This window comes from Rhinatrema bivittatum, chromosome 15 (assembly GCF_901001135.1).
Source record: "Rhinatrema bivittatum chromosome 15, aRhiBiv1.1, whole genome shotgun sequence".
Lineage (NCBI taxonomy): Eukaryota > Metazoa > Chordata > Amphibia > Gymnophiona > Rhinatrematidae > Rhinatrema > Rhinatrema bivittatum.
The window spans coordinates 49,033,799-49,061,795 of NC_042629.1; the positions used below are offsets into that span (position 1 = coordinate 49,033,799).

Here is a 27,997-nt window from a genome sequence, read left to right on the forward strand (position 1 = left end):
ACTAACTTACCGCCTACCCTTACCCCTGCGTTAGAGGCAGGGGTAAGGGTAGGCGGCAAACTTTCCCCCAGCCCCCGCTCACCTGACCTGGCCGCGTCCATGGGTGCCGGTCTCCGGGGCAGCCATTGACGGGCCAATCCCCCCGGGCTCTCCGGAGCTGCAACCTAGCTCTGCCCCAGTCTTGCAAACGCGTTTCTTAACGGAAGGAACAATTGCAACTTCTGTTCCTTGCGTGAAGCCGGGTTAAAACAAAAGGGAATAGTGTGATAAAAGTAAACTTACTGGCGGGAGCTGGCGGGTGTGCATTCTTTGAGGCGGCAGCCGCGCATTCTCCGAGGCGGAGGGAGCCGGCGGCGAAAGCAGCCTCCAACAGCCCCTGCCGGCGGTGAATGCACGCCTGTGCAATTGGGGCACCGGCGAAGGTGAATGAATGCAATTTAGTCGCTCAAGGCAGCGCATTAGCGAACGCAGACGTCACACGCCGTGACGCCAAACGTCGTGACGTCACGCCTTGAGCGCCCCAATTGCACAGGCGTGCATTCATTCACCGCCGGCGGGGGCTGTTGGAGGCCGCTTTCGCCGCCGGCTCCCTCCGCCTCGATGAATGCGCGCCCGCCGGCTCCCGCCTCAATGAATGCGCGCCCACCAGCTCCCGCCAGTAAGTTTACTTTTATCACACTTTATTCCCTTTTGTTTTAACTTTCGTCCTGCGCCTTGCTTCGGGAGGGAGGGAGAGAGGACCATCCAGTTCCTGGTACCTGTCATTTCAAATGTCATTTGAAATGACAGGTACCAGCACACCCAGGATACTGTATAGGCGCTGTACAGCGCTCTATACAGTAAAATGGATTGCGCGGGCCTAACGCTTCACGGACGCTTCTTGGACACGGCTTGCATTTGCAAGTTATTTAAATACAGTATCGAGCGGTAGGTGAGCCGGACTGTGCGTGCGGCAAACGCGGGTGCGCCCGGCACTAACGCAGCTCTTCCTACCGCTCCTTACTGTATCGGCCTGTGTGATATTGTATTTAATGTTGATATTTAATGTTGGTATATTCACAGCATTTAGTAAACTAAGTTTTGTTTTGCAATATTTGTTTCTGCGAGTTCTATGACATTAGTATAAAATATACCTCCACAAGACCCACCATGGACACTCCTTCTAGAGTTCATAAGGTGTAATCTGTATAGGCAACATATCCAGTGAAGAGGAATGCATAGCCAAATAAGAGACCATTTTACAATGACAACAGGATGAGTCAGAAGTAATGCATACACAAACAACTATTTCAAAACATCTGAGCTCTCAAAGCCTAGGACTCTCCATAATAACTGAATGTTACCAAGAAGTCTGTTCCATCAAAAAGTTTAAAATATTACCACCAAATCATATTCATAAGATACAATGCCTTATAAGTCTTCACACCCTTATACATTTTTTACATTCTGTCTAAAACATAAAAATCAAAATGCATTAAATTAGGAATCTGTTCCAGTGATCTCCACAACATACTCTACACTTTCATCATGAAATAATTATAGAAATACTCAAAAAATAACTAAGTATAAAAAAAAAAAGTTGACAGCATAAATTCTTCACACCCTTTGTCAAATCAAAACCAAATGAGTTATGGTTATATAAAAAAAAAAATTGCCTTAAGACCCATAATAAGTTAAATAGAGCCCACATATATTCAGTCAAAGTAGCTGAGCTGATTCAACAATTCCTGGATCAAGAAAAAAACTGTTCCTGTTGAAGTGAATTTGAAGCAAAGGTCAAAACATGCCAAACAAAGACCTGACAAAAGTACTCTGGGATAATGTTATTCAAAAAGGTACAGAATGGGAGAAGCTATAAAAGAAAAATTCAATGTACTTGCATATTTCTTAGGATGCTGTTAGGCATTGAAAGTGGAAACAGTTTGGCATCACCAAATCACTACCACTATCAGGCCTTCTTTCTAAAAAGTCAGTAACAATGGTGTAAAGGAGTGTAGATCAAGATCTCCTTAAAAAAACAGGAACAGAAATTTAGCCTGGTCCACCTTAATACATAGTCCAGAAGCGAATCCTGCTCCCAGGGCATTTCCCTAAGCAGGAGATTAAGAAAGTAAGCCCAGGAGATGAAGGAATGCAGATATCCTGCCAAGCTGCACTTCCTGCAGGGGTATATGTACTAGGGCTGACATCAGATTGAAATCTGATCCATCTCCAACTGCTATCAGGAGTACACTATACCCATTGCTCCTTAGTCCATCTGCTACACGCTAGGAAATAAAACATTTTCTGTAGAGAAAGACTGGAGTCCATACTGTTCTGTCCTCAAGCCCCCTTCTAAAGCCTAAGACCTCTAGCACAGCATCACACATGGGTTAAGAAAACTGCTGTGAAAGGTCACTGTGAGGCCCAAGATTACTTTAAAAGAAATCTCTGGCTAAGACTAGGGAAAATGTTGACTATTCAACAATTTCAAGATTACACCTAACATGGTCTGTATGGTAAAGTGGCAAGCAAAAAGCCACTGCTAAAGCAAAGCTATATGATGTGCTTAACAATGCACACAAAAACATTTATGGGACACTGCATGCATATGAGAATAGGTTTTGTGGTCTGATGAGATCAGAATGGAAAGTTAGGGTATATTGCTTAGCACTGAGACCCAAACACCATCACTACAGTAAGGCATGTTGTGGGAATGCTTTGCAGCAGCAGGGACAGGGAGGATTAGGACGTTTGAGGAAAAGATGGATAGTGCAGTCTCAATTAGAATTCCTTCCTTGTCCACTTTTTCACTTTCTGCTACCTAAAAATATAAAGGTCCAACATACATTGGGCCACCAATGGCTACATATTTAGTCTATTTGGCTTCTCTTCATCAGCCCATTTTATCCTCACTGGTTCTCTCTCATGATCATTTCTTTAAATTTTTGCAACTAAAACAAATCCATATACTTATACTAATATGATTTCTCTTTCATTTTCAAAAATAAAGGAAAACCTGTTCCAGTCTTCATAGAGCTGAGACTGGGGAGAAGATTCATCTTTTAGCAGGACAATTATGCTAAGCATAAAGCAAAATAATAAGAGTGGCTCAGCAAGAACAGGGTGAGTGACTTTGTGTGGCCTAGTCAAAGCCCAGCCCTGAATCCAACAGAAAATCTGCAGCAAGACTTGAAGACTGCAGTTCACAGACAATACCTAGCTAACCTGATAGAACTTGAGCTCTTCTGCTAAGAAGAATGGAAGACATATCCTACTCCTGGGGAAATTCTGCACACAAAAACTTAATTCTGCAAAGTTCTGCATAATTTATATTGGTCGAAATATAATATACTAGCCATTAAGCCTGTAATAACGGGCTACATTAAAAAAAAATTTTCGGTCCATTTCCTTCCCCCTCATTTTCCCACCCCCTCTCACCTCCCCCTCAGTCACTCCCCCTCTCTCAATCCCCTCCCAGCTCATTCACAACCCCTTCGGATGGCACAGATGGAAGATCTCCAATGGGGGGGGGGGAGGTCCCTCCCTCCCTTGCGCGCGCCCCCGCCGCTACTGCTCCTCCCAGCGCCATTTTTGTTAACAGGCAAGCTCTGACCGACGTGCTCGCCCGAGCATGCGCGGTAGAGCTGCTCTCTACTGCGCATTTGTGGCACGTCGGTCAGAGCTCCTTTATCTAGTAGATATGACAGTCTAAGTAATTTAAAAATGTAATACAGAAAAAATTAAATAGTTTTAAATATTTTGAGCAGAATTTCCCTGGAAGTTCATTGTAAGAGTGTCTGTCTCTTCCACCCTCTCCCACTACTCCCCCCTGGCCAGTCTCCTTTCACTTTCAGACCCAAACTCCTCCACCTGCTACTATCTCTCCCCTTCCCCTCTAGGCTCAATCCCTTCCACTCTCTCTCTATTCCCAGAGTTTGACCCCTCTCAGTAATGCACCTCACATACAGGCTCCCTTCTCTCATGCATACACCTTCATGCAAGCTACCTATGTCTCTCTCACACACCCCTGAACATTCCTTCTCTCACACATCCCTTCAACACAGGCTCTCACTCTTACACATACACACCGCCTCATACAGGCTACCTCTCACAAACAAGCACCCTCACATATACACAATCCATTTTTCATACACACTAGCTCCCAATCTCTCAAACACATACACACTCTTTTCACAATCTCCTCACGTAGGCTTCCTCTCTCTGGCATCCACACCCATGCACCTTCACTCGCTCTCTCACCCCCAGGCTCGCAGTCTTACACACACATAGCCCTTCCCTGCTCTATCTTTGCTGCAAGTGGGAAGGGCTCCACTCACGGCATGCCAGGGCCTGCTGAATTCTGTGCAGGAAATGGAATTTCTGCGCAGGAGAGGAATTCTGCGAAAATTCCCCCAGGACTAATACCCCGACAATGTGTTACTACTGCAAAAAGGGCTTCTACCAAGTAGAGTCAATGGGTTTGAGGAGTTATTCAAGCAAGACTTTAGTGCTATATTCTTAATTACTTTCGAATTTTTCTATAATTCTTCTTTCACGAGAATGCAGTGTATGTTGTGTAGATCAGTGAAACAGTGATTTGTATTGTTTAGACAGAATGTGAAAAATGAACAAGGGTGTGAAGACTTTTTCAAGGCACTGTATGGAACATTTCAATAACAAATTTAAAATAAACCAATTGTAGTGCCTTTTTTTTTTTTACATCAGTTTGCCCAGAATGTCATCACTGTATGAATTCACAATCTAGAAAAACAGGACACGACCCAATTCCCCTGAAAGTTCGTTCATTCCTGTTCCCTTCTCACCATCTTATCTTCCCCCAAATAAAATTCCAGACAGAATGTGTTGTGAATTCCATCTATAAAAAACACTTTCATGGCACTGTGTTCCTACCAATGGAAGTATTTCTTCTATGCCAAAGGGCTTTTAGAGGGCTATCAAATAATTTGAAAAAGTTATCATCCATGCCAACACCACAGTAGTCTCCAAACATCTCACTCATGGTTCCTTGAGTGTGAAAGCAACACTAAAGTTTTTGGTTTGGTTGGTCTCACCAGGTGATCAAAGTTGTGAGGAGGAGGAGGGTCTATTTTAAAGCTTATAATTCAAGTTGCATTCACTTAAGTTGTTCTTCCTGCTAAACAAAACAGCAGTTACCAGACTGTATAATGATGTATAAACAAAGAACAGTATCTGAGTTTTGTGAGCCCTTTAAGCAAATGTATAAAAATAACAGTTTCTGTGATAATATAGCTTGTGAGTCCAGTTGCAATTGAATGGCTTAAGAAGAGTCAGAGCTGAAAACTGAAGTTCACTGGGTCAGAGGAGAGTGAAAAGTATAAGTGGTAGCCATAGTCCACAATTTTCAGAACCCACCAGTCCATGGTGATACAGAACCATTTTGAGAATCCTCCCCCCTCCCTTTCCCGACCAGAAAATGTGGGCCTTAAGCCATCAAAGACTGGTGTCTACTAATGAGCCTTTGGCTGATATCTTTCCCTGTCAGCCTCAAGTGGGTAGCTGCTGAAGAGACGGAGGAGTTCAATGACAGACAAAAAGCAGAAGGGGAGTCTCTGAAAGAATGAATGCTTGTAGGGCAAAGACTGAAGTCATGCAGGGGTTGCCTGATCCCCTGCCACAAGCGATAGAGACTGCAAGGAGGACTGATGTGCCCTAACCAGAGCCACTATCTCTTAACTCGGTCACCAAATAAATTGTTCCCTATGCAGGGCACATCCACAAGATGATCACGCATGTCCTTTTGGAGGTCACTTGCTCAGAACCATCGGGCTCTTATAGAGGTGGCCAAAGTCCTGGTTTCATTTTATCAAAGCTTCCTAAACAGAACAAAACAGATGAGGTGTTTCTCACATACCTCCACATTCTCCACTGTGTGATAAATCCATCTGCTCTGTTTCTGTCAAACCTATCAGAGGCTTTAGCTTTTGCATGTGCAGATACTGAATCATGCAGAGCTGATGAGCCGCAATCCAGATTCTCAGCATGAATCCCTGGAAGCCCTTCTTCCCAAATGTATCAAATGCCTTTCAGTCCTTCCTAGAAGGCATTTAGTACATTTTACTACTGATTTCACCACTACTGAATGATGTGTGTAATTGGACAACCCCAAAACCAAGGGAAGCTAGAACCCTGAATTTTAAATCAAGTTTCCAGGACCACAGCAGGTATGATAATGGTGTTTGCCACATCCTCATCTAGAGGTCCTTAAGCAGCTTGTGAACCATGGAATCCACTGGAGATTGAAGAAACCAAAGAAGCCCAAAAACACTTGTTCCAGGGTCCTTTTTCTTTCTGGCACTGATAGACAGCATCTTTGCCAGTTTATTCAAGAACAGAGTAGCAGAGATCCTCCCAAGGAGAATTATGCTGAGGTAGGGGATACAAATGAATCCCCATAGAATCTTCCTACACTTCCAAGTCATAACACTAAGACATAACCCTGAAGAGGATGACGGAGACTTTCACTGGTCCAAAGGGGAAATATCTGGTAAAATACAGAATAAACAGAGTCCATTTCATCTCATTCTGACTCAAAGGGATTCTTCTGGATGAGGAGAAACCACTACCTTATGGTATAGAATTACTTCCAACTCCAGAAGCTCCTAAGGAGACAAACACACTGATGTGGGACTTAAGGGTCTCGAGAACCAGAACTGCTCACCCCTGTCTTAACGGGATCTCTTAGGGAATGGTGGGGATTGTAGAGCTGAGTAGTTGGTATGGATGAGCAGACTAGAAAGGTGGCATGGTCTTTTTCAAACATCATGTTTCCATGTCTAACAAAGCTATCCTTAATTGCAATGTCAGCCTGTGCTGTAGGGACCTTTGGGAGTCTACATCCAGGGCCAGCTCTTCAGCAAATTTTCCTGGATGAAAATCATATGATATGCCTCCGCACAACTGATCCCTGCTCCACAAGAGCAAAGGGTAAGGAAGTCAGATTGGGGGGGGGAGGGAATTGGCAAACATCCCCCCCCCCTCTTCAGATTGACAGGGAGTAATGGTGGTGGGCACACTTTCTCTTCCCCTGACCTCAGCACTCTCCCCATTTCCCCCACTCCAGTGCTGGCCTTAGAAATGTAGAAATATGCATACTATAGATATAGAAATGCTCCATCTACAGAATAAAATGGCAATTTTTTCATTTTCTGTCAATCATGTATCCCTGGATTATACATTACCAGCAGAACTGAGTAAAAACTCTCCAACAGATTTCTTCAAGTTTTGTCTAAATAATCAAGTAGAGCATACCCTTAAGACTGTGCATACCTTGGCCTGACATTAACTGTATTTGGTAACATGGCTATAAAACATTACAAGAAAAACTCCTAAAGGGCCCTATATGCAACAGAGCAAGCCCTAACCAGTACTAGCCACCCAGCAAAACTTTAAATCCTATGACAGTATTGTATCCACAATTTTAAGAAATGGATACAAGATCTTATTCAGATAATATTTAACACCTTATAGATTACATAAAATATACCCAACAGATGTCAACTAACTGCTGGAGACAAACACAGAGTAAGAGAGCTAAAGCATAAACAGAAGTGTGCAGGTAAAAACTGAACTGGAAATCGCAACATGCCAGATACTGCATGCAGTGCCACATTCAAATGCAAACCTAAATGAGATGGTAACATATTAATAAAGAAAATCCACAAAAAAGTAATATACAGGATTATATATATATATATATATATTTTTTTTTTTATAAGTAAGACCTTCATATGATTGAGCATATATTAGGAACACTGAAACAGAGCCACAAACAGGTTTTCATAGCTCCCAAGTTGCAAATCAGTTTCACCTTTTTCAATGGCCATTTTCATATAAATAAAAACACAGTACTTCTCTCTCGTATAAAGCTGGGAAAGCTCAAAACCATTAAAAGATCCACATGCCACAAATACAATGTGCAAATATAGGAGCCCAAATCCCACGTTTCTCTACAGGATTTTACTTCCTGCACTTTTGATTACTGTTGAAATTTGTGCCACTCAGTTTTAAACTCCTGAGTATGAAGGGCCCTCACATTGCCAGGAAAAAAAAAAAAAAAAAAGAGAAGAAGAAAGCATTTGGCATCACTCCACAGTGATATCTGCTGCTGCATTAAATAGACCGTATCTTTTTCAGAGGAGTACTGCCCTAAAACCTGAGTTAGTAACAAAAGAGGTGGGTAGACTTGCTGAGGAAAGGTCAGAATACCAGATAGTCACAAATTGTCTCTGTAGCATGCAATGAAAATTTGCAAAGATGTACAACAGTGAATGATGGGAGAATTGTCTTGCTCATGGAACAAAACAGTACACAATGCATATATCTAATTCTCTTCATTGGAAACTCTTGAAAACTAGTTGAAGTATTAACTTAGTCCAGTAAACAGATTTCACCTACAGCTTATTTGTTGACCTTTATTTTCATGTCCTCAAAACAAGGTATTAGCAAAAACATTTTCAAAATAAACAATATATATTATGCCAACAAATTACAAGAGACCCGACACTGTACCATAAAAAGTTTCCACTGAGCTTACCAAATACATATTTGAAAACTGCAAGAACAATGGCCAATTTGGTGTTCCCAATACAGAGTTATAAAACAGAATTTGTAAAATTCAGAAGTCCAACTGACTGATGATAAACCAAAATAATAGATTGTGGGGTAAATACAAAAATGTATGACAATCCTAATATCGTCTTCATGTAGTTTTTAAAGCCAAAATTTAATAAAGACAAGTATCCACTGGATGACGGGAATAATTCATTCCAAAGTGTACACTACTGAATTATGATCACAAAGTCAGGAAAAAAGCACTTTGTTTTACTCTCATGTCTCAAATCTCAGGAAAAGCACATCTGTGCCATTACTATTAAGCATATTAAAACAAAGGACACCGGCAAATGGCAAACAAATCATAGAAATAAGACACGGTATAAAGAAAGTAAGTTAAGTACCTTGCAGCTTTGCAGAGAAAGGAGACCCAGCCGATTGAGACAGGGGCCTCTAACTGGACAGCTCAAGGGGGGAAGGGTGGGAAACATGCAGCCAACAGGGTTCCCTGCATGCTGAGATTTAAAGGTCCATTGCTTTGAGTGTTTGTGAACATTTGGAGCCGGTATGGTGGAAATTATTGGAAGAATATGACTTGTGGTAACTGTTCATATCTGTTTTTAAGGCTTTGAGAAGTTTAGGTTATGATTGTGTTATTTATGTGGATTATTTGTACACTGCAGGTGCTTATGCATTGAATGGATTTAATGACATACGAACTTTTGTGGTTTGGTGAAATAGAGTTTTGAAGAAACAAATATATATTTTTGATATTTTGAAGTGCAGGTAAAATGTTTCTCATATAATATTTATGATGAACATATTTGGAAAATGGTTACAGTAGAATGTTACTTTGTATTATTGCTTCTGTTCTATATGTATATATAGGATACTCCTGAGGGAATTCTGTGCAAAAAAATTTAAAGTTCTGCAAACTTTATATTGGTCAAAATAACACAATTTACATGACAGTCTTTAAGTAATCACATTTTAAAATAATACAGAAAAAAGTTTTTACTTAAGGAGGCAGAATTTTAAATATTTTGAGCAGAATTTCCCTAGAAATTCACTGTAAGAGTGTCCCTTCCACTCACTCTCCCTACTCCCCTGGCCACTTTGCCCTCTCAGGCCCCAACTCCTTCATCTGCCAGTATCTCTCCCCTCCACTCTATTGCCAGTCCCAGAGTTTGACCCCATTCTCAGTACTGCCCCTCACACACGCTCCCCTCTGTCCCTCCCTCTCTCACACACATGCTCCCTCTAATACAGGGCCCTCTCTCTTGCATACACACCCACACAAGCTCCCTTTCTCTTTCACACACACATCCTCACACAGGCTATGTCTCACCCATCACAATCCCTTCACACAGACTAGCACCCTCACATACACACAATCCCTTTTTCATACACAAGAGCTCCAAAATCTCTCACAGATACACACTCCTTCACAATCTCCTCATATAGGCTCCCTCTCTCTGAAATCCACATTCAAGCATCCCCCCTCCTCCCTCTCTTACCTCCCATGCTCTCTCTCACACCCTCCTGCTCTCTCTCACCCTCCCCTCCCCTCATATAAGCTCCCGCTCTGAAACCCACACTCAAGCATCCCCACCCCCACCCCTCTTACCAACCATGCTCTCTCTCACCCTCCCCTCTCTCACACACACATTCTCTCACTGGCATGCTGTGAACAGAGTGTGTCCCATGTGTGCCGTGGGACACAATCCATTCGCAGCGAAGATGAAGGTCCAGGCGCGCCTTTTGAGGCACATGGGGGCCTTCCATCTTTGCCGCGAGCGGAGCACACTCCATTAGCAGCACACAGGGGGGCCTTTCCTTTTCGCCGCAAATGGCGCGCTGGGCCTTCATCTTCACCGTGAACAAAGCACGCGGGACTAGCACCGTTCGCGGCATGCTGGGATCTCCTCTTCTATTTTCTGTGCAGAATTTGGCAATTCTGAGCAAATTCTGCGCTCCGTAGAAAACACCAACACATGTTGGTGTTTTGAGAGGCAGTTTGTCATGACTAATTATATTCATATGATGGTGTTTTGAAGGTGAACATCAAGTAAACTACATAGTGACTGTCTATATGCATGGAGGTGTTTTGAAGATGGGACATCAAGATAATCTGCATTTATATGGTTTATCTATATGGGGTTTTTTCAGCTGATCACATTTTAGTTTTTTTTAAAGGTTTTTTTCATGTGTATATGAGTGTGATTGTATATGTATGAGTGATTTGTATTTGGGTATTTTAATATAAGGGGTTTGTTGGACAATGTTCTAGGCACTAGTATTTATATATATAAAAAATGTAAATATAAATATTTATATTTTGTTAAGAATTTACATGAAAAGTATTGCTCAGTTTTGGATTGTTAGAAATAATAAAGTAGATTTATATATTGTATATTTATCTTTATGAATGTGTGACAGAATATTTACCTCTTGTATTGGTAGGATATATGATTTGAAACCAAGCCAGGAGCCAACAAAAAAAGGAGGGGTAGCAAAGGCTCAGAAACAATACAGAGTGGGAGAGGGCATGGTAGCACATTAGCCGACAGAGGACGAAAGAGCAACCCTCCCACCTCCCCACAGCACTACAGGGGCTAACAGCAGCAGGGCCCTCACCACTGCATTGGGGGATATTTGTAGGAGGGGAGTCAAGGCACCAAAGATTTCACATAGGAGGCTTGTGGGGGTGCTATTTGCCTATTAATTGGCAGAGGGTGATCTATGCAATGCATGGCACAGACCGAGATGGTGGCCAGTCTGGGGTGGCCAAATAGAAGTCTGGCATAAATAAGCGTGACCTGCAAGAATGGCCAGGGGATTGGTGAGGCAGCAGCACACTGCACGGAGCAACAGTGGTCACAGCAGCATTCACAGACTGGGATGCCAGTGGGTATCACCTTCACAGAGCGGAAGGTGGAGGGCTGCCGCCTCACTGTGACAACGGTAGCAAACAGGGGGTAACAGCACAAAGTCTTTGGCAGTGGGGGTGTAGGCCAGTTTTATAAAGGTTAATGTTAAGTTTCCATAAAGTATTTCTGTATGTTGTATGGCTGTGACCGTTTTATTCACTCAAAGAGCATTAAGGACCTTATACTGCGTTATTGTTGGCAAGGGGTTGGGGGGGGGGGGGGGGAGGGATGCCAGGAAGCTACAACATATCCAAGTTATATGTCTTGAACTATTCAGTCAAGGTATGCAATGTGGAAAAAGCAATTGGAACTGATGATGTACACTATAAACTGACTTTGAACATAGAGAATAGTTGACTGGCTAAGTGTGCACTACAGTTAGGTATCTATTTTCAGTTGTAGGTTTCATGGGAATTTAAAATTATAACAAAGAAAACAGTGGAAAAATTGCTTTTATAAAAAAAAAAGGAGAAAAATCAGAGGAAGTCATCTTTCCACTGTTTTCTTTTTTGTTATAATATTTAAATTCCCAGGAAAAATAAAAAAAATGAAAATGAAGGTCCTTAACCACAGTGCACCTCACACAAAGTATGTCCTGTTTATGAACAAGTTCCTGGAAGAAAGTCCATAAACCATTAAGGTGGAGTTGCAGAAATCCACTGCTTATTCTTGGGATAAGCAGCATGAAATCTATCTACCCTTTGGGATCCTGCCAGGTACTTGTGAACTGGATTGGCCACTGTTAGAAACAGGATACTGGGCTTGATGGACCTTTGGTCTGATCCAGTACGGCAAATCATATATAATAGCACAAGTCAGAGACACTCGCAATACGATCCAGACCATAATGGCTTGTGTAAACTCATCATACCTATCTTATTTTCAGGAGAATGTACTAAAAAGTCCATCTCATAATAAACAAATAGGCATTTTTCAGAGAGTCCAGTTCTTTGTCCCATATTACAACCATAGGTCCATAAGAAACACTGCCTTTAGGCAGGTTCTGAAAAATCATCTATTTTCACTCAAGTGGTACATTTTGAGACTCTTCTGCTGATATTTTGGGTCACTTTTTTTCTGTCATTGTCTATGTTTTGTATGTCCAGAAGGATAAGGTATAAAAGAAAAGAAAAGAAATTACATTTTATTTTTATCATCTGTTTGCAAATAAAATCACCATTATTTCAGTCAACAGTGCATCATTCGACACTGGACCTTGTTTCAGAATTTTATCTGCATCGGGACACTCCGTGGTACAGTGTCTGTAGCATCTTCTCTACAAGTTTACACAAATCAGTGATTTGTACTAAGAGCATTGAGTTTTTTTCTCACTCTTGTTTAGATTTTAATTTGATAAGTCAAAGAAATGACTAAAAGTAGTCATGAGACTTACATAATTATGAAAAGATAATTCTGTAGTTTGCAAAGGACTGCTTTTTCCTTGGACAGTATTCTCCAATTCCTCTTCAGATAAGAATAAACCGGAGTTTCACTCTTGGCCGGGATCCAAGTGCAATGTGTAAACTACAAGCTGAGGATGGTCTCTTCTTGGCCTTTTGGCAGAGACTAAGAATGTATATGATATGAAAGGAGGAGGGTCAATGGCAATGCCCTGCCACCCGACCCCACTATTGCTAAACCAGATGGATTAAGCCTCCAGCTTAAAAAAAGTACCTCACTCACATGGTAGCTTAGGAATGTAAGGGTATCTTGATTATAAAAGTAGCTTCAAAAAATAATATGCTATCAAACAATTTTTTCAGCCCAAGTGGGAAAGCTCCACTTACTATTGTATTCCTTAACATTCTATACATTGTGTCTGATGTATAATGGTAGTTTCAGACAAAAGAAGGATAATTTTTGTTCCTTCATCAAGTTGCAGGGCTGTCTAATTTAGCAGTTGAAATGGAAGAAAAATAGCTCAAAGTAAGAAAACTCAAACATTGCTCCTTCAATGGTCTTAAGTAATGGTAAGCAGAATATATCATGGATGATAGCATCAGCAAAAGCAGCTCTCTGTATCAACTAGATTTGAAAATAATGTCCAATCCAAAATATTGGACAATGGAATAGTTTTATTACCTAGGACAGTTTCATACTAAGCATCCATGAGAGTCTGAGAAATGGCAGTTCTTCATTTTTCTGAGCACCAAGCATTCTGAAAGGAACAAACACGAAGCATCAACTACAGAATAAACTGCTTGCCAATGACCTAAACTACTTGCTGCAATAAACAGGAGCAGAAAGGCTTTAAATCAAAGGAAAAAGTATCTTCCTATCTCCAAATGTTGCACTTATTCTATGTTTTCTTCCTCATTCACAATTTATAGCACACTTTAGAGACCTTTAGTACTCATCTAAATTAGATTAATCATTTGGACTATTGCAGGCATGACTAACACAGGTTTTTCAAAGGTGGCAAACCTGCCTGTCTTTCAGATCTCCACATTAAATACTCTGCATAATATGACCAAATAAGACTGAATAGATTCTCATTGTTCAGCAATCAGAAAAAAAAATAAAAGACATGTTTGTTTGTAGCCTTCAAGGAGCTTAGATGACCATCTCTGGTCTAGCACCAGGAAGAGTGCAGGCAGGGCTAGATTTAAGCATAGCCAAAATAGGCCAGTGCCTAGGATGCTAAGTTCTGAAGATGCCCAAAAACTGATTAGGCAAAAACCTCCACCCTGAGCCTTCTGCCAATGGGTACCATAATCTTAAATCCAATCCTAAGTGCAGGCCTACCTAAATAGCTCTGATGATCTGGTGGCGAGTACACTTAATTACTAAGTGGAAGATTTAGATTCCATTTCCACACACAGTGCTATAGTTTGTTACTGTTGGCGATTAGAGAAAAAAATTCCACAAGTTAACTTTTCCTTCCTTCTGAAAATTGATTAAATTTGTAGTCTGCCTTTCCATAACTCAAAGCAGAATACAATGGAAACAAGTCAATTACAATAAAAAGCACTCCCTCAGACAGACTGGCTTTATACAGGGAGATTCACTCGAAAGAGGCCCTAAATATTCTGTAATAACTCTCACTAGGACGAAGTAATTTGAACGAAACAACGTGCTCCTCAATATATGGAGCTTCGAACAAGCTGGGATGCCCCCGTGGAGCGATGAGGTAGGCGCCAGACAGCCATCGCGACGTTTAACTTCTGTTTGCGAGATGGAGCAACGTGTCAACACATCAGCAAAGAGCATAGCAGAAATTGAGTCCTTTTTCAGCAACAGGGTAATTTCAAAGAGGCTTTGGCCACCACAGTCGCCAGATCCGACACCACCAGACGACTTCTTTTGGGGTATGCTCAAAAGGAAAAGTCTATCGGAACAAGCCTCGCACTGTGGAAGATTTGAAGGAAAACATCCAACGTGAAATTGCTACTGTTCTCTTCCCCCATGCCCCCCCCCCCCCCCGATATGCTCGCAGACACGTTCAGGAACATGGAGCGCCACGTCGAAATGTCTGGCAGAAATGGCATTCACATCCAGCATTGCATGTAATGCAAAAGATGACACATACGTCAACGTATGTAGCATTTTGTTTTTGGTTCAGATTGCTTCACCCTAACAAAGTTACAACAAAAAATTTGGGGCCTCTTTTGAATGAATCAGCCTGTAGTACCAGGCTAACAAAAATGCAATTTCACTACTAAATTGCATGTTAAAACTTTGTTTACAAAGCAACTTGTATTTTAAATAAGTAGAATCATTAATCGCACAAGTCAAAGACTCACAAATATTTAGCAGTCTTACTCTGTGCCTCAAATTGAGTATTATAACTTATTTTTACATGGCAGTTTTCTCCTCCTCTGGGCTTCCAGGTCAGTTGGAATCAGGACTGGAATCCTGATGCCATGAGTCATTTGCAACTATCCTACTTAACGCACAACCTTCCTCCCCCATTATCTACTCTGATTATTACAGCAAAATTCTGCAATCATAGCACAAGCGTCGGATCAGGGTGGGCCACTTGCACCCTGGCCTGTCCAACTTTTTTCAGTTCCCAGCCTCGGAGGAGCAGCAAGATGTGCTGTTCATTTGCCGTGACTCTTGGTTTGTGCTGGCAGCACATCTCACAATGGATGAGATCAGCCTACAGAAGTGCCACCAGCAAGCTTTCAACATGCTCTCTGGCTGCACAGAGAAGCAACAGGTATAGCACAGGCATGCAGATGGGCCAGCCCAGGAACAGCAGCAGCAGTAGTAAGGTGAAGGGGAAAACAAAACTGAAGAGGATGGGGAGAAGGAGGTACAAGAGAAAGGAAAAGAGAAACTGGTAGGACTGGGCGAGGGAGGAGACAAACCTGTGAAGGACTGATGAGATTGGGGAAGAGCAGAGAACTTATAGGGGAGACATGGTGGCCCACAGGGAGGGAGCACTGGATCAAGGCTTGGGTATGGGCACATGGTGGAGAAGAGAAACTGGACCATGGCTTTTAGCTCAAAAGTCTTGATGTAGTTCTCCGCCCCCCTCTCACTCTAAGGCAGCATGTGGAGACCAAGGGGGAGGAAGGCTGGATCAAGGCTTATGCTGGCGCTAATGAGCCTCTTGTCAGACTTGTGTATGTGAAGAAGTTATGTTGGGATGACTGAGTTCCTGTCGTCATCTTTGAGGAAGGTAATAGGTACTATATTAGGGTTCAGTATGTCCATCAACAGAAATAGGGAAAAAAATCATTTATTTCAGTTTAGTGATTGGAATATGTTAGCTGTGGGAATGGGAACCTCCTCAATCTTTGATTATTGCTCCAAACTAGAGGAAACATTTTTGTTTCTATTTCTCTGGTGCTGTTTTTCCTGAGGGTCTGTGTGTTCTGTATGACAGAGGTGATGGATTCTGCTAGCATGTAGGTTCTATAGAGGGGTCTTTTTGTTTTCCAAACAGGAGGTATTTGTGTTCTAAGGCCCAAAGTATTATTTGCAGTGCTGCCTTTTCATAGGTTGGGAAGTCCTGAGAGTTAGTGCTGCTGTGGTATGGTACGTTTGCTACATATGTGGTTTTTGCGGGGATGTTGTATTATTTCTCAGTATGTCAGATAACACCAAACTTTACTGTATGGTGAGATTTAGAGGAAAACAGTCTGCTTTGTCCCATTATCAGAGGTATGTATGTAGATGGGGATACAGTGTATATAGTTATAATCACCAGAGTTATAGAATTTATATTGGGTTTATCTTACACAAAGGACAGGAATGAACCTCCCTCTTAAGCCAGGCTACAGTATGTTGAGTATAATTTCAATAGCTCACACTTATGCTAGTACTCAATACTTGCATTGTGCCATACTGCTTCTTTCTGTAAAAAAAAAAAATAGAGGTAACCTATCAAGGTGAGCTTGGACGATTTTTAATCAGGTGAGTGGCAACCAATTAGGACTGTTTCGGTATCTTTAAGCCACATATACTTGGTCACTCTCCCCCCACACATAGTACATAAGATATGCTTAGTAATGCTGTTCTTGTTTTCTAGCAACAGGCATTTTATTGGTTGGTCTGGGATTGAATAATTATATGCTATGATTTATGTGAAGAATGTATTCAAGAAAGAATGATATTAACTTTAAACCTGAAGTAAGAAATTAGCAGTGGGAGCAAGAAATGGAGTTGGTTTGCTCCCCCCATCCAAAAAGGTATTCCACTGCTCCTGAATCATGGGCCTAGAATCCAGCCACTAAAGGTAACCCTTAAGCAATGACCACAATCTCCCCCCCCCCCCGAGGATGTGAATGCTGACTCTGCAGCATCCCGAACACCCGACTCAAATTACACCAGAGAGCTTCCATATAGCAATACACAGCACTATCACTGAGCCAGGCTGGCCACAAATATTGTAACCTTGTAAAATTTATGAGCATGAACAGTAGTATCAAAGATGTTACAAGCACCCAATTAAGATCCACAAATGCTGTTTTATGAATATTTTCAGGCAATAGCATTATCGCTGACAAACACAATGAACTGCTAGAGAGCAAGCACCATTAAAGCAACAGATGTGGGCAAGCTCTCGGGTCAGAGTGCTGTGGCTCAGAAGGACCCAAGTCCAGGACTCCTTTCAGTGCTGCAGGTAAATAGAGCTGACAATGAACTAGCAAAAAAAAAAACAAAACACCTTCCAAAAGAAGGAAAAGAAAACAGCAGAAAAATATAAGGTAAACATCAATTCATCAACTTTGACTTCCATTTGCTTTGCTCCTGAAAACAGGAGTAAACATTACAGGCCATTGTAATCAGGACCTGGGTCCCATTTCATTCTAATCTGCCTTTGTCTTCTAGGCCTCATTAGGTTTAAACTGCCTGCCAGAATCAGCCAGCTTAATTAGCTCACATCAAAGTTGTACCAATCCTGAGAGTAGATTAAAGTAACTCACTTAAGCACAGTCCAGCTCTGCTGAATAAATGAGTCAAATCAATCTTAAAAGCTGAAAAATCAAAGGTCAACGAATAATTAAATCATTTAATTTCCAGTTTTATTAACATGACTCACATTCATTAAAATGAATGTATATCTCATTAATGGATTTCATGAGTGGTTTTGTCTTTATACTTGCACTGTCCCTTGAGCTTCTATAAAGGCTCAATAAAAATAACCCCCACAATATGAACAGAACAGTCAACACCCAACTGCACCAAGCAACATTTGAAATGTACATCAACATATCAATTTAGAACTGTTTGCATTTTTCATATCAAGCAATAATGCTCAGGTCTAACAATGGATAAAAGTCAAATTAATACTGTAAAAATTAGTTAAAGTTTGTAAGCTTAGGATCCTGTCCAAACCACAATTGACTTGAATAGTTCTGTTAAACCAGTTCAGTATGATGGCAGTACTACTATAGGATTAAAAAAAAAAAAAAAAAAGACGCCCATAAAAGCTATCATGAGGTTACTCACAGATCTGTCACCTTTTTTTAGTCATTCTTTAACACAGCGAACTTTGTTTTAGAACTGGAGGTTGGACACTGCATTAGAACTCAAAAGTGAAAAATGGGCAACACCAAGAAGAATCAAACACATTAGAAATAAGGGCTATGCATGTTTCTAAAGTTCTGCAAGATCACCTTAATCCTTCCAGTAGGCAACCAAAATTTCTTGGGAGAAAGGATGCTGGGCTCGATGGACCTTTGGTATGACTCAGTCCAGCACAGCTTGTTCTAAACCTCTACTACGCCACCATTTCAGCTCAAGCATTGCACCTGATTACTAGGAGCCTCTAAAATTTCTGGTCCTGCTTATCCTCACAGCTGTCAATACACCTTGATCCTGAATTAATGCACTTCCTGCCTACTCCAATCTTGAACCCCGATAAGATTCTGCCAGAGCACCTCATTCTTGACAACATCCTTGCCATTCCAGTACAAAGCTAGTGTAAGTCAAACCTAACCCGCATCACTCTTTTGTGACTCCTGGTTGAAGTACACAGTATGATATTTTCCAATATAGTAACACTCCCACCCGGCAACTAGGCTCCAGGGCCATTTCAAGGGCTGCCAACATAGACAGTAAACTTACTGACAGTCACTAAAAAGATAAAATAAAAAATGGCATGTTAGGACAGTAGGCTTGCCTCCAGTCTGTGGGCCCCGACTGCAAGGCTGCTTGGCAGCTGAAAGCTAGATCTCAGTTCATAAAGGGGTGACACTCAGCTGTGACCAAAATGGCAACAGTAAAACATATGTCTGTAAAAATGTTAGGTTGCTAGTCAAAATCTGGCAGACCATCAGTTAAAAAACATTTTTTCATGAATTGCCAACCCTGGCAAAGGAAGTAAGATTATTATTCTGTTGGAGAGAGGCCACAATAGAGACAAATATATGTTTCTTCCTAAACTTGTTCACTTAAAGTTGTCAAATCATGTAAGTTTCATTCTGTGCAAACTTGTGATGTGTCAAATTTTAAACTTACCTTTTATTTCATATCGTTGTTGGGGAGGGAGGAGGAAAGAAAATCAATTGGACATCTTGCCCCAGGTGCCAAAATGTCTCACTACTGGGCTATGCTATAAGCACCACCAATTAATTACACTTGAAGTTTTAAGCTAGATCTTAAGTCCTCATCAGGAGAAGGCTCAGTTTGTTGTCTAGGTGGAGTGAGGAACAATTTTAAAACATAACAAAATGTAAGCACTAAAGTTAAAATGCCAACTCCTACCAGCACACCTCACCACATATATTAGGGGCTGGAGGAGCAGCCTAATGGTTACAGCAGCAGGCTGAGGAGGATTTAAATCCCGCTGACACTCCTTGTGACCTTGGGAAAGTCACCCTTTATGACCTCAAGTACAAACTTACGGCCCTATTTACGCATTTTCCCCAAAGACACAAAACAGGGGGAAAAAAACTTTACTAAATAGGCCCCTTAGATAGTAAGCCTTCTAGGGAAAGGGAAATACAGTCATGTTCTTTAGGTAACTTGCCTTGAGCTATCAATAAGGTGTGAGCTAAAGGCAAATAAATAAAATGCACTATTTGCATTATGTAAAAAAAAAAAAAAAATTGATTTGGCACTTTGTGCCAACACCTCTCCCGTAACTTTAAACCTTCTACCTCTTTTGCTGCTTAACTCTTTACACCTACCAATTTCCAAACCTATAGTCTGATCTTTTATCCTAGCTTATGGCAGGGAAGAATGCTATCCTCACAAAGATATGTATTACTAGACCCATACAACCTGAGTTATGGCAAGACTGCAATTTCTTCTTTACATCAATATGCTGTAAAATGGAACTTTAGCCCCAAGCTCTCTGTGCTTATAGGGGGGGGGGGGGAAAGGTGCTTTATATCTCCTGCCTGAAGTTTATGTTTTGGGTCTCTTTGTCCTTATGGCATCTCTGGTCCATATAACAATCAAAGCACAAGCATCTGCCTACATTATTTCCTGGGCTTGTCATGAGGACAAAATGCTGCATCCCAAGGGACTATGACACTGGGTAAAATCTAAAATAAAACTGGATCTGCTATCAATTCTAACACTGTTAATTAGATTCAGGAAAAGAGAAGTAAGCAAGCCGATCAGAACAGGAATGAGCAATTAACACTTATCAGCGCTGATCATATCGGCTCAAAAAATGTCTAGCTCATTGCACTAGTTTTTGCAGTCCATATACTGTGCATGTACTAGGTTCCATTATATCGGGCAACTGTGCGGCCAAAAATATTCCCTTGCAACCTTTTGCATTAGGATCAAAAGAAAACAAACTCCCTTTATTACAAACAAAAGCTCCTGCTTTGTAACAAAAGCTCCTGACTGTAACAAAAACAAAAACAAATTGGTCTAAATATTTTGTCTACTTGCAACTAAGTAACATTTTCCAATGGGGAGAATTCATTTATTTTGCATTTGGACAGAGAACTAGACATTTATAAAGAAGTTATACCTGTGCCTGTGTTCATCATGGCCCTCTCCGTGGATCAGGTAGTTTCCAGGGTTTTCGCCTCCTTTATTGGCATCAATGTGTGGAATGAGCACATCCTCTAACCCTAGGTCAAAGCGTTTGTGTTTTGAAGAGTCAGGAAGGAAGAAGAATGCCCCAAAACACAGGGTGATGAAGGCACTAAGGATAAGAAGCAGGATAAATTTCTCAGACAGTCTCAGAGTCGCCCTGTGATGGGAGAAGGAGGCTGTGCCCAGAGTCAGCGTGGGTATTCTACGGCCAGAGAGGGGCAACAGAGCCGGAGTGGTCATCCTTCACAAAAAAAAAATATATATATATACACTCGAGTTTTTAAATAAATGTTTTACCTCATCTCACATATATAAGCAGTCTCCAGAATTTTCTTAATGAAGCCACCACCGATCCCCCCCTAACCCTTTCCCAGATAATTTGTGCTTACTTTATTTTTAAAACAAATATATAGTTTTCCAGACGAGAATCAGCAAAATCTATCCGCGGGAAGGATTTTGTTCCTCGCCTGCTTTCACCCCCGTCACAACATCGGAAATACTAATGTAATACGAAGATAATCAATCATTTGCAGGATCGTACGGCGTGGCAACGTCCAGCCCTCGCTAATTGCAGGTGACAGCTCTCGGCCCCATAAATTTCACATCAAAGGATGAGGAAGGGGGAAAGAATCCAAAACCTAAGACTTGCTTTGTTTTCACCGTCTTCATCGCCACAGCCTGGGAGAGGGGGAAAGGCTGCGAGTTTGCTTCCTTCCCGCACCCCTCTGCCCACACAGAAGCAAATTAAGGGGGAGGGGGGGCTCCGTCCCCCGATTGGTCCCAGCCCTCAGAGCCGCGGTCCCGTTTCTGCTGCTTCTCCCGGAACGTGAAACTCCTCGCCCGGCGAAGCGGAGAGCGCAGATCGGCGTCAGGGGCGGGCGGCGAGCAGCCGAGGCAGCCCCCTCTCGGAGCCGGCTCAACTTTCCTCGCGGAGGCGCTGCTGGCGCGATTGTTACGGCGAGGATTATTTAAAACGCTGCAGAGGCAGGGGCGGCGGGAGCCCTTTCCTTCCTTCCTTTGGCTCGTGGCTCCCTCGCGCCCGTCCGTGACTGGTTTTCCTTCCACAAAAGGCGAAAGACTCCCCCCGGAGGGGGAGGGCCCCGTCCGCCCGAGCTCAGGCCTCCACCGGCTCTGCCAGCGGCGGTCGCAGCCCCCCCGGTGAGCGCCGCCGACGGTGAAGGGAAGTTTATCGTGGCGGCGGTTGCCGTTCTCGCTGCAGTCTCCTCCCCCGTGCTGTCCGCCCCTCCCACGGCGGGCCCCGGCTCTCTCCGTGCGGCGTGGAGAGCTCCACACGTCCCTCCCCCTCGCGCTTTCACCTGCCTCGGCGGCGCCGACTCCTGCGCTCAACCGCCCGCCCGCGCGCCGACTCCACACACCCCCCCCCTTCCGTTCCTAGGCCGTAAGCGCTCGGGTCCTCCAGTATCCCGGCAACCAGCGAGGGGCGGGGCTTGTGCCTCTCGGGCACCGTCGTCAAATTCGCGTTCGTCCGCTTGCACGCTAGGGATCGTCTGTGATGTAAGCGAGAGTTCCGAAGTGGCTACAGTTACGAGGTCCTAGAGAAAGAGGCTTTCATTTTTTTTCCCATTCTGGATATATAACATCAAAAGAAATCCATTAAACAAGGTTTCCTCCCCCACGCCCCAAGAATCCAGTTGTTTTCTTTCACAATTTCTATCACTACACCGTGCTGCTTTTATAAAGCAGGGTGCTTGCCCTGTTAGTCCACTTGCATGCATGGAACCAAAGGCTAACAAACAAACAAATTTAGGTTCGTTTCTTTTTATTGGAGATCTTCGGGAGCTATTACTCCCATCCGCAGGTCAGAATAGCATGAGCAAAAGATGGCATTTACCCGAACATGTAAGTGCATCATAAAAGGGGGAGGGAGATGTGATGGGTGGATCAGAAGGTGACAGGTTAAGCTGATGGCCCATAATGAGTTAAGAAACTTAGGCCTCTATTAAGTCCTATGTTGTCTATGCTGATGTTTTAATTTCAAAAGAATTAAGTGCATGAGTTTAAAATTTTCCTTTAATTATCTTGCTTATGTTTTTATGCTCAATTTTGCCTTGCACATTTCTTGAGCAATTTTGTTGTTCTGCACTGTAGGTCCAGATTTAGGCATGATAAGCAACGTAGGTAACTACCTGGCGTGCCCAAATTTGAAGGCACTATAGTCCTGCTTGCTTTAGGGCCATGCAACCAGGGCCCGCAAAATCATTAGGCAGAGTAGGCTGTGGCTTAAGGTATAGGAAGTGGGCAGAGCAGCAAAGTAGCTGGTAAGGGTGGCAGTTTTGAAAGGATGGACAAAATGAGAAGTGATGGGGTAAGACACTGAACTGGAGGGCATTTTCCATTTTGGAGAATGTATTTCTTTGAGGGGCAGGAGTCATTTGGCATGTGCAATTTGAGAGAGAGAGATCACATGATGGCATCACTACCTAGGCCAGCTGGACATCCTTCCATGAGCACTGCATGCAATGGCACTGCCTTGATACTCAAGCCTCCTGTTCTCCAAAGGGAAACCCACACATCCCTTACTCTCCGCTTCGGTCTCTGGCTGCCAAAATCTTAAATGCAGCCCTGGGGTGGTAGTTCTGTGCCCCTTAAATTTAACACAAATGCAGAATTTACTGTGTGCAAAACACTAAAAGACTGTTTTCATTTTTTCCCAATACTTAAATCTGGACCTATCTGCTGTAAGACAAGGAGCAAACTATCAATATTTTCTGATGTGCTGATGGCTCCATCAGAGTCCATTGAATTGAGAATCTGGCATATAATCAGATCCCTGGCAAAATTCCTGAAAATCATAACTTCAGACTCATGCATCTTTTTAATCTTGTCTGGGTCCCATATCTAATTTTGGTCTCCAGCCACTTGGTCTATGTTAGATTTTCTGTGGGTGATCAGTAATCAAATAAATTATGAAAGAGAGCATCCATGGCCCAGTGAGTTGAATCATTACACAGAGCCAACTAAGGCCTAGATTTTCTAAGCAATATCGCGGTACGGGGGACGGGGGGGCAAAGCGGGGGGTGGGCCTGCGAAAGCCAGCAGCGATCGCACCTCTGCGGTGCGATCGCTGCTGGCTTTCGCACCCAATAGTGCCATCATAAAAGGTGGTGCTATTGGGTGCGAAATTGGCAGCAAAAAGGGTGCTTACCTTTTCGCTGTCCGCAATGTCTTCGTGGCGTCCGCCCCAGTGCTGCCCCGACTCCTCCTGTTCCGATCTTGACGCCGCCCCATTAAGTGATCGCACGCGAAAAGGGACTTTTCGTGTGGGATCGCTTTGGAAAATGACCCCCTAAATTTTTCCAACACTCCTGTTGCTCCTATACTGTTCTGTTATATATTTCCACCACCCATGTCTCTCAAAGTAGCATTTGAAAATTAAGTATGCTAGTTCCCGACTTTGAACTGTAGAAAGACTTCAAGTAATAGTGCTGATTGGCAGTAGAAGAAAAACGATAGAACATCTTGTTGCCCTGGGAAAAGGTTCATAGAGTATTCCCTAATGGAACCTCCAAAATGTGAATCACTTAGCTTCTGATCACATAAAATCCAAAATAGATATTAAGGGTTTTGTATTCAAAATCAGAGACAGGCCTTATGGTATTTCCAGTTCAAGTAGACATCAAAATACAAGTATTAAATAATTAAAAATGCTACACACACCCATCTGGCCAAATAATTTCCTGAGCCTGTCATGAAGACAAGATGCTAGATCTCAAGGGACTGTGACACTGGGTAAAATGTGAAGTAAAGCATGATCTGCTGACAATTCTGGTACCTTTAATTAGATTCAGTAAAAAAAAAAAATAAAATAAACAAATGAGCAAGTCAGATCAGAGTAGGAATGAGTAATTAACACTATCAATATTGATCACACCTGCACAAATACTCTACAGTCAATGCATTAGTAAGAGACTATGCATTTCTTTCTTGAAATTATGGCATATGGCCACTAGCGGGGAATGCTGAAAGAGAAGGAAGAAAGGAGGTTGCTTTAAGATTTGGGCCCTCTGGGAGATGGAATCCCAAGACCTGGAAATCCAGCTATAAGCAATTAAGAATTCGAGAGAGAGAGAGAGATGGCAAAAGGGTTAGCTGGAAGGGAAAGAGCCAGAGACAAGGGGCCCCGGAAATGGGCAGTCAAGCTGAGGCCCAACCAGACAAGGCCAGCAGACCTAAGGGCTATCACACTGGTAGAGAATAGCTGGGCATGAGGGCTAGAAAAGCCCAAGATGTGGGGTTTCAGCGGTTTGCGGCGTACTGTGCAGACCATCTTTTTTTTAATCAAAACTACTACAAACACAACAAGAGGACATCTGCTAAGATTAAGCAGCAATATGTTTCACCATCTTTAAAGAGTAATATAATTATGGAACCCTTTCACAGCACAAGTAATTATGAATCCAACACTAAAACCATTCAGAAGTAAATTGGGTGATATTTTTTATAGGGGAAAGATATTGGAAGGTAGGATGATGAAGATCCAAGCTGGTCAACATTTGATGACCCTCGGAGTGAGGAAACTCACCCAAAGATGAGATTTATGTAGTGTTCTCTCAACCTAGCTTGATAAGACTCTCTATCTGGGTAACATCAAGTTAGGTTGAGAGAACATTGCACAAATCTCACTCTGAGGGTCATCAAATGTTCAAAAGAGAGAACTGTTCTTTCATACGTCTCCCATTGAATGTCAAAGTGGCCCCTTACCCCCTACATTAATACCTAAACCTCACCTCGAGTTACTAGTTGGGCCTCCCATAGAGATATAAATACGTATCTAGGGTCAGGGCATATTCTCTCTCTCTCTCTCTTATATATTCATAGGTAGGTGGACAGTCTGGGAGCTACAAACTACCAAAACAGGTGATACAGCCGTAACACAAGCTATCGCACAGCTTAGCGCTCCATAAGCCCACTCCTCCTCTTTTTCAGATTTGCATCGCACCATACGATATGGTCTTAACGCATGTGAAAACGCCTTAGCGCATTTTGATAAATGAGGGGGTTTGTGCCATCAAATGCTGTTAACTTTTTTGCAACTTTGGTAGATTGCTTCTGTATCACTCCATGGTGCGACCGCTTCTTGAGTGTTGCGTGCAGTTCTGGTCACTACATCTGAAAAAAGATATAGCAGAATTAGAAAAGGTACTGAGAAGGACAACCAAAATGATAAAGCAGATGGAACGATTCCCCTACAAGGCTACAGAGGTTAGGGATCTTGAGCTTGAAGAAACACGGCTAAGTGGAGATATGATAGAGGTCTATAAAATAATGAGTGGAGTGGAACAAGTAAATTCAAATCGATTGTTTACTTTTTTTTTTAAGTACAAAGACTAGGGGATATGCCATGAAGTTATTAAGTAATAAAATTTAAAACAAATAGGAAAAATATTTTTTTACTCAACACATAATTAAGCTCTGGAATTTGCTGCCAGAGGATGTGGTGAAAGCTGTTAGTGTAGCTGCATTTAAAAAAAGTTTGGACAAGTTCCTGGAGGAAAAGTCCATAAACCGTTATTAATGTGGACTTGGGGAAATCCACTGCTTATCCCTGGGAAAAGCAGCATGGAATCTATCGACCTTTTGGGATCCTGCCAGGTGCTTGTGACCTGGATTGGCCACTGTTGGAAACAGGATACTGGGCTTGATGGACCTTTGGTCTATGATTGACACTATGGCAAATCTTTTATCTTCTTATGTAGATTCTTTCTGCTTATGTATGTAACCATCTTTTCCTCATAAAAATTGTTTCTGCAATAGTCTGACTTTTGCCAAATACAATCACAATTTACTCAAACTTCTGTACATCAAGGCTTAGATCTAATCTGAGCTGCTCTGCGTCAGAAGAGTTTGAAGTGGTCTGAGTTAGTCACCTGCAGTTCTGTCCTCAAGTTCAGCTCTTCCCTAACCATTCTTTAATATAAAATGAATAGCAGAATTTTTGCTGCAAATATTTTCATAGAGCTACAGGAAAAATGGCAGAATACATGTCCACTTCCCTCTTCTCTTTGCCCACCTCCATGCCTCTCCATACCTTGCTGATGGTTCCACGCCCTTTTTGACCCAGGGAACTATATTTAGAGGTTCGCCCTCAGGGGCAGGTCACCCCCAAAGGGCAAACCGAAAGGGGATGCCCCTTTAGGGGACAATGGGGTATATGAGATGAGATGGAAGTTTAGTCCCTTACCCCCATTGCTAGCGTTATGAAGGTGCTTTATATTGAGATGTTTTTGGCATTTGTTTAGCAGTTGTGAGATAGATTTTGGTGGGTTTATTTGTATTATAGGTTAGCGTTTGTATCATAGGTTAACTGAGAGTGGGAAATAGGTTATATCTGTATATTAGGCAATTTTATTGCCGATGTAAATCCATTTTTTGAAATGCAGAAAAATGTTACTGAATTATTATATTTCATTGTGGTTGTAATTTGATTATTGATTTTTATGATCTTTGGTGTAAACAACTTTGTGTTCATATTCATGAAGGAAGGTAAAATGAGATGAGATATGCCAGCTTCCTTGATAATAACATTGAAGAGAGAAAACAGCTAATCTCTATGTTTTTTTTGTCTTTAGATGCTGAGCCAAAAGAAAGCCATTTTTGATGTGGCCTGAAACCTGAGCATGCTGCTAAAACATAGTATTTATTTGAAATGCTTATATATTTAGCTCAAGTTAAGTTTATGGTGTTATTAAGTATTTATCGAAAGTGTAACAATAATGCTATATTGCTTATTCTATGTCAAGCTGTGCATAATTCTGGATTATATGTTGCCACTTTACTTGATGTACCCTGCCTTGGTGAATTTCTTATTCAAAAAGGCAGGCAATAAATCCAGATAAGTAATAAATAAATAAATAGTAAAATGAAGGTAATTCTTCTGCTAAGAAACACATCGGAATGGGACAGACTGTGTGACTTTTTACCTTTCCCTGGAACATAGCAAAGAGCTCCAACATGAGAGCAAGTTTGAACACAAAGACCTGTAGACCCCCCTCAGCCCAACTGGATACCCAGTGAAATGG

At 42.1% G+C, this 27,997-nt stretch overlaps 1 protein-coding gene across 2 annotated transcripts in view; it reads right to left on the reverse strand.

Moving 5' to 3' along the window:
• MAN1A2 (mannosidase alpha class 1A member 2) overlaps positions 1–22,329 on the reverse strand; it is a 335,006-nt gene extending 312,677 nt beyond the window's left edge. Inside the window, exons 1-2 of one of the 2 annotated variants that reach the window (XM_029578469.1) lie at positions 21,347–22,329; positions 20,890–21,198 (exon numbers count right to left, since the gene is read on the reverse strand). In XM_029578469.1, coding sequence (XP_029434329.1) covers positions 20,890–21,197 — 308 coding nt within the window. In that variant the 5' untranslated portion in view covers position 21,198; positions 21,347–22,329. Of the gene's footprint in view, positions 1–20,889 lie in introns of both variants that reach the window. The other variant, XM_029578468.1, reaches the window with a different exon arrangement.
• Positions 22,330–27,997: the final 5,668 nt, after the last annotated feature.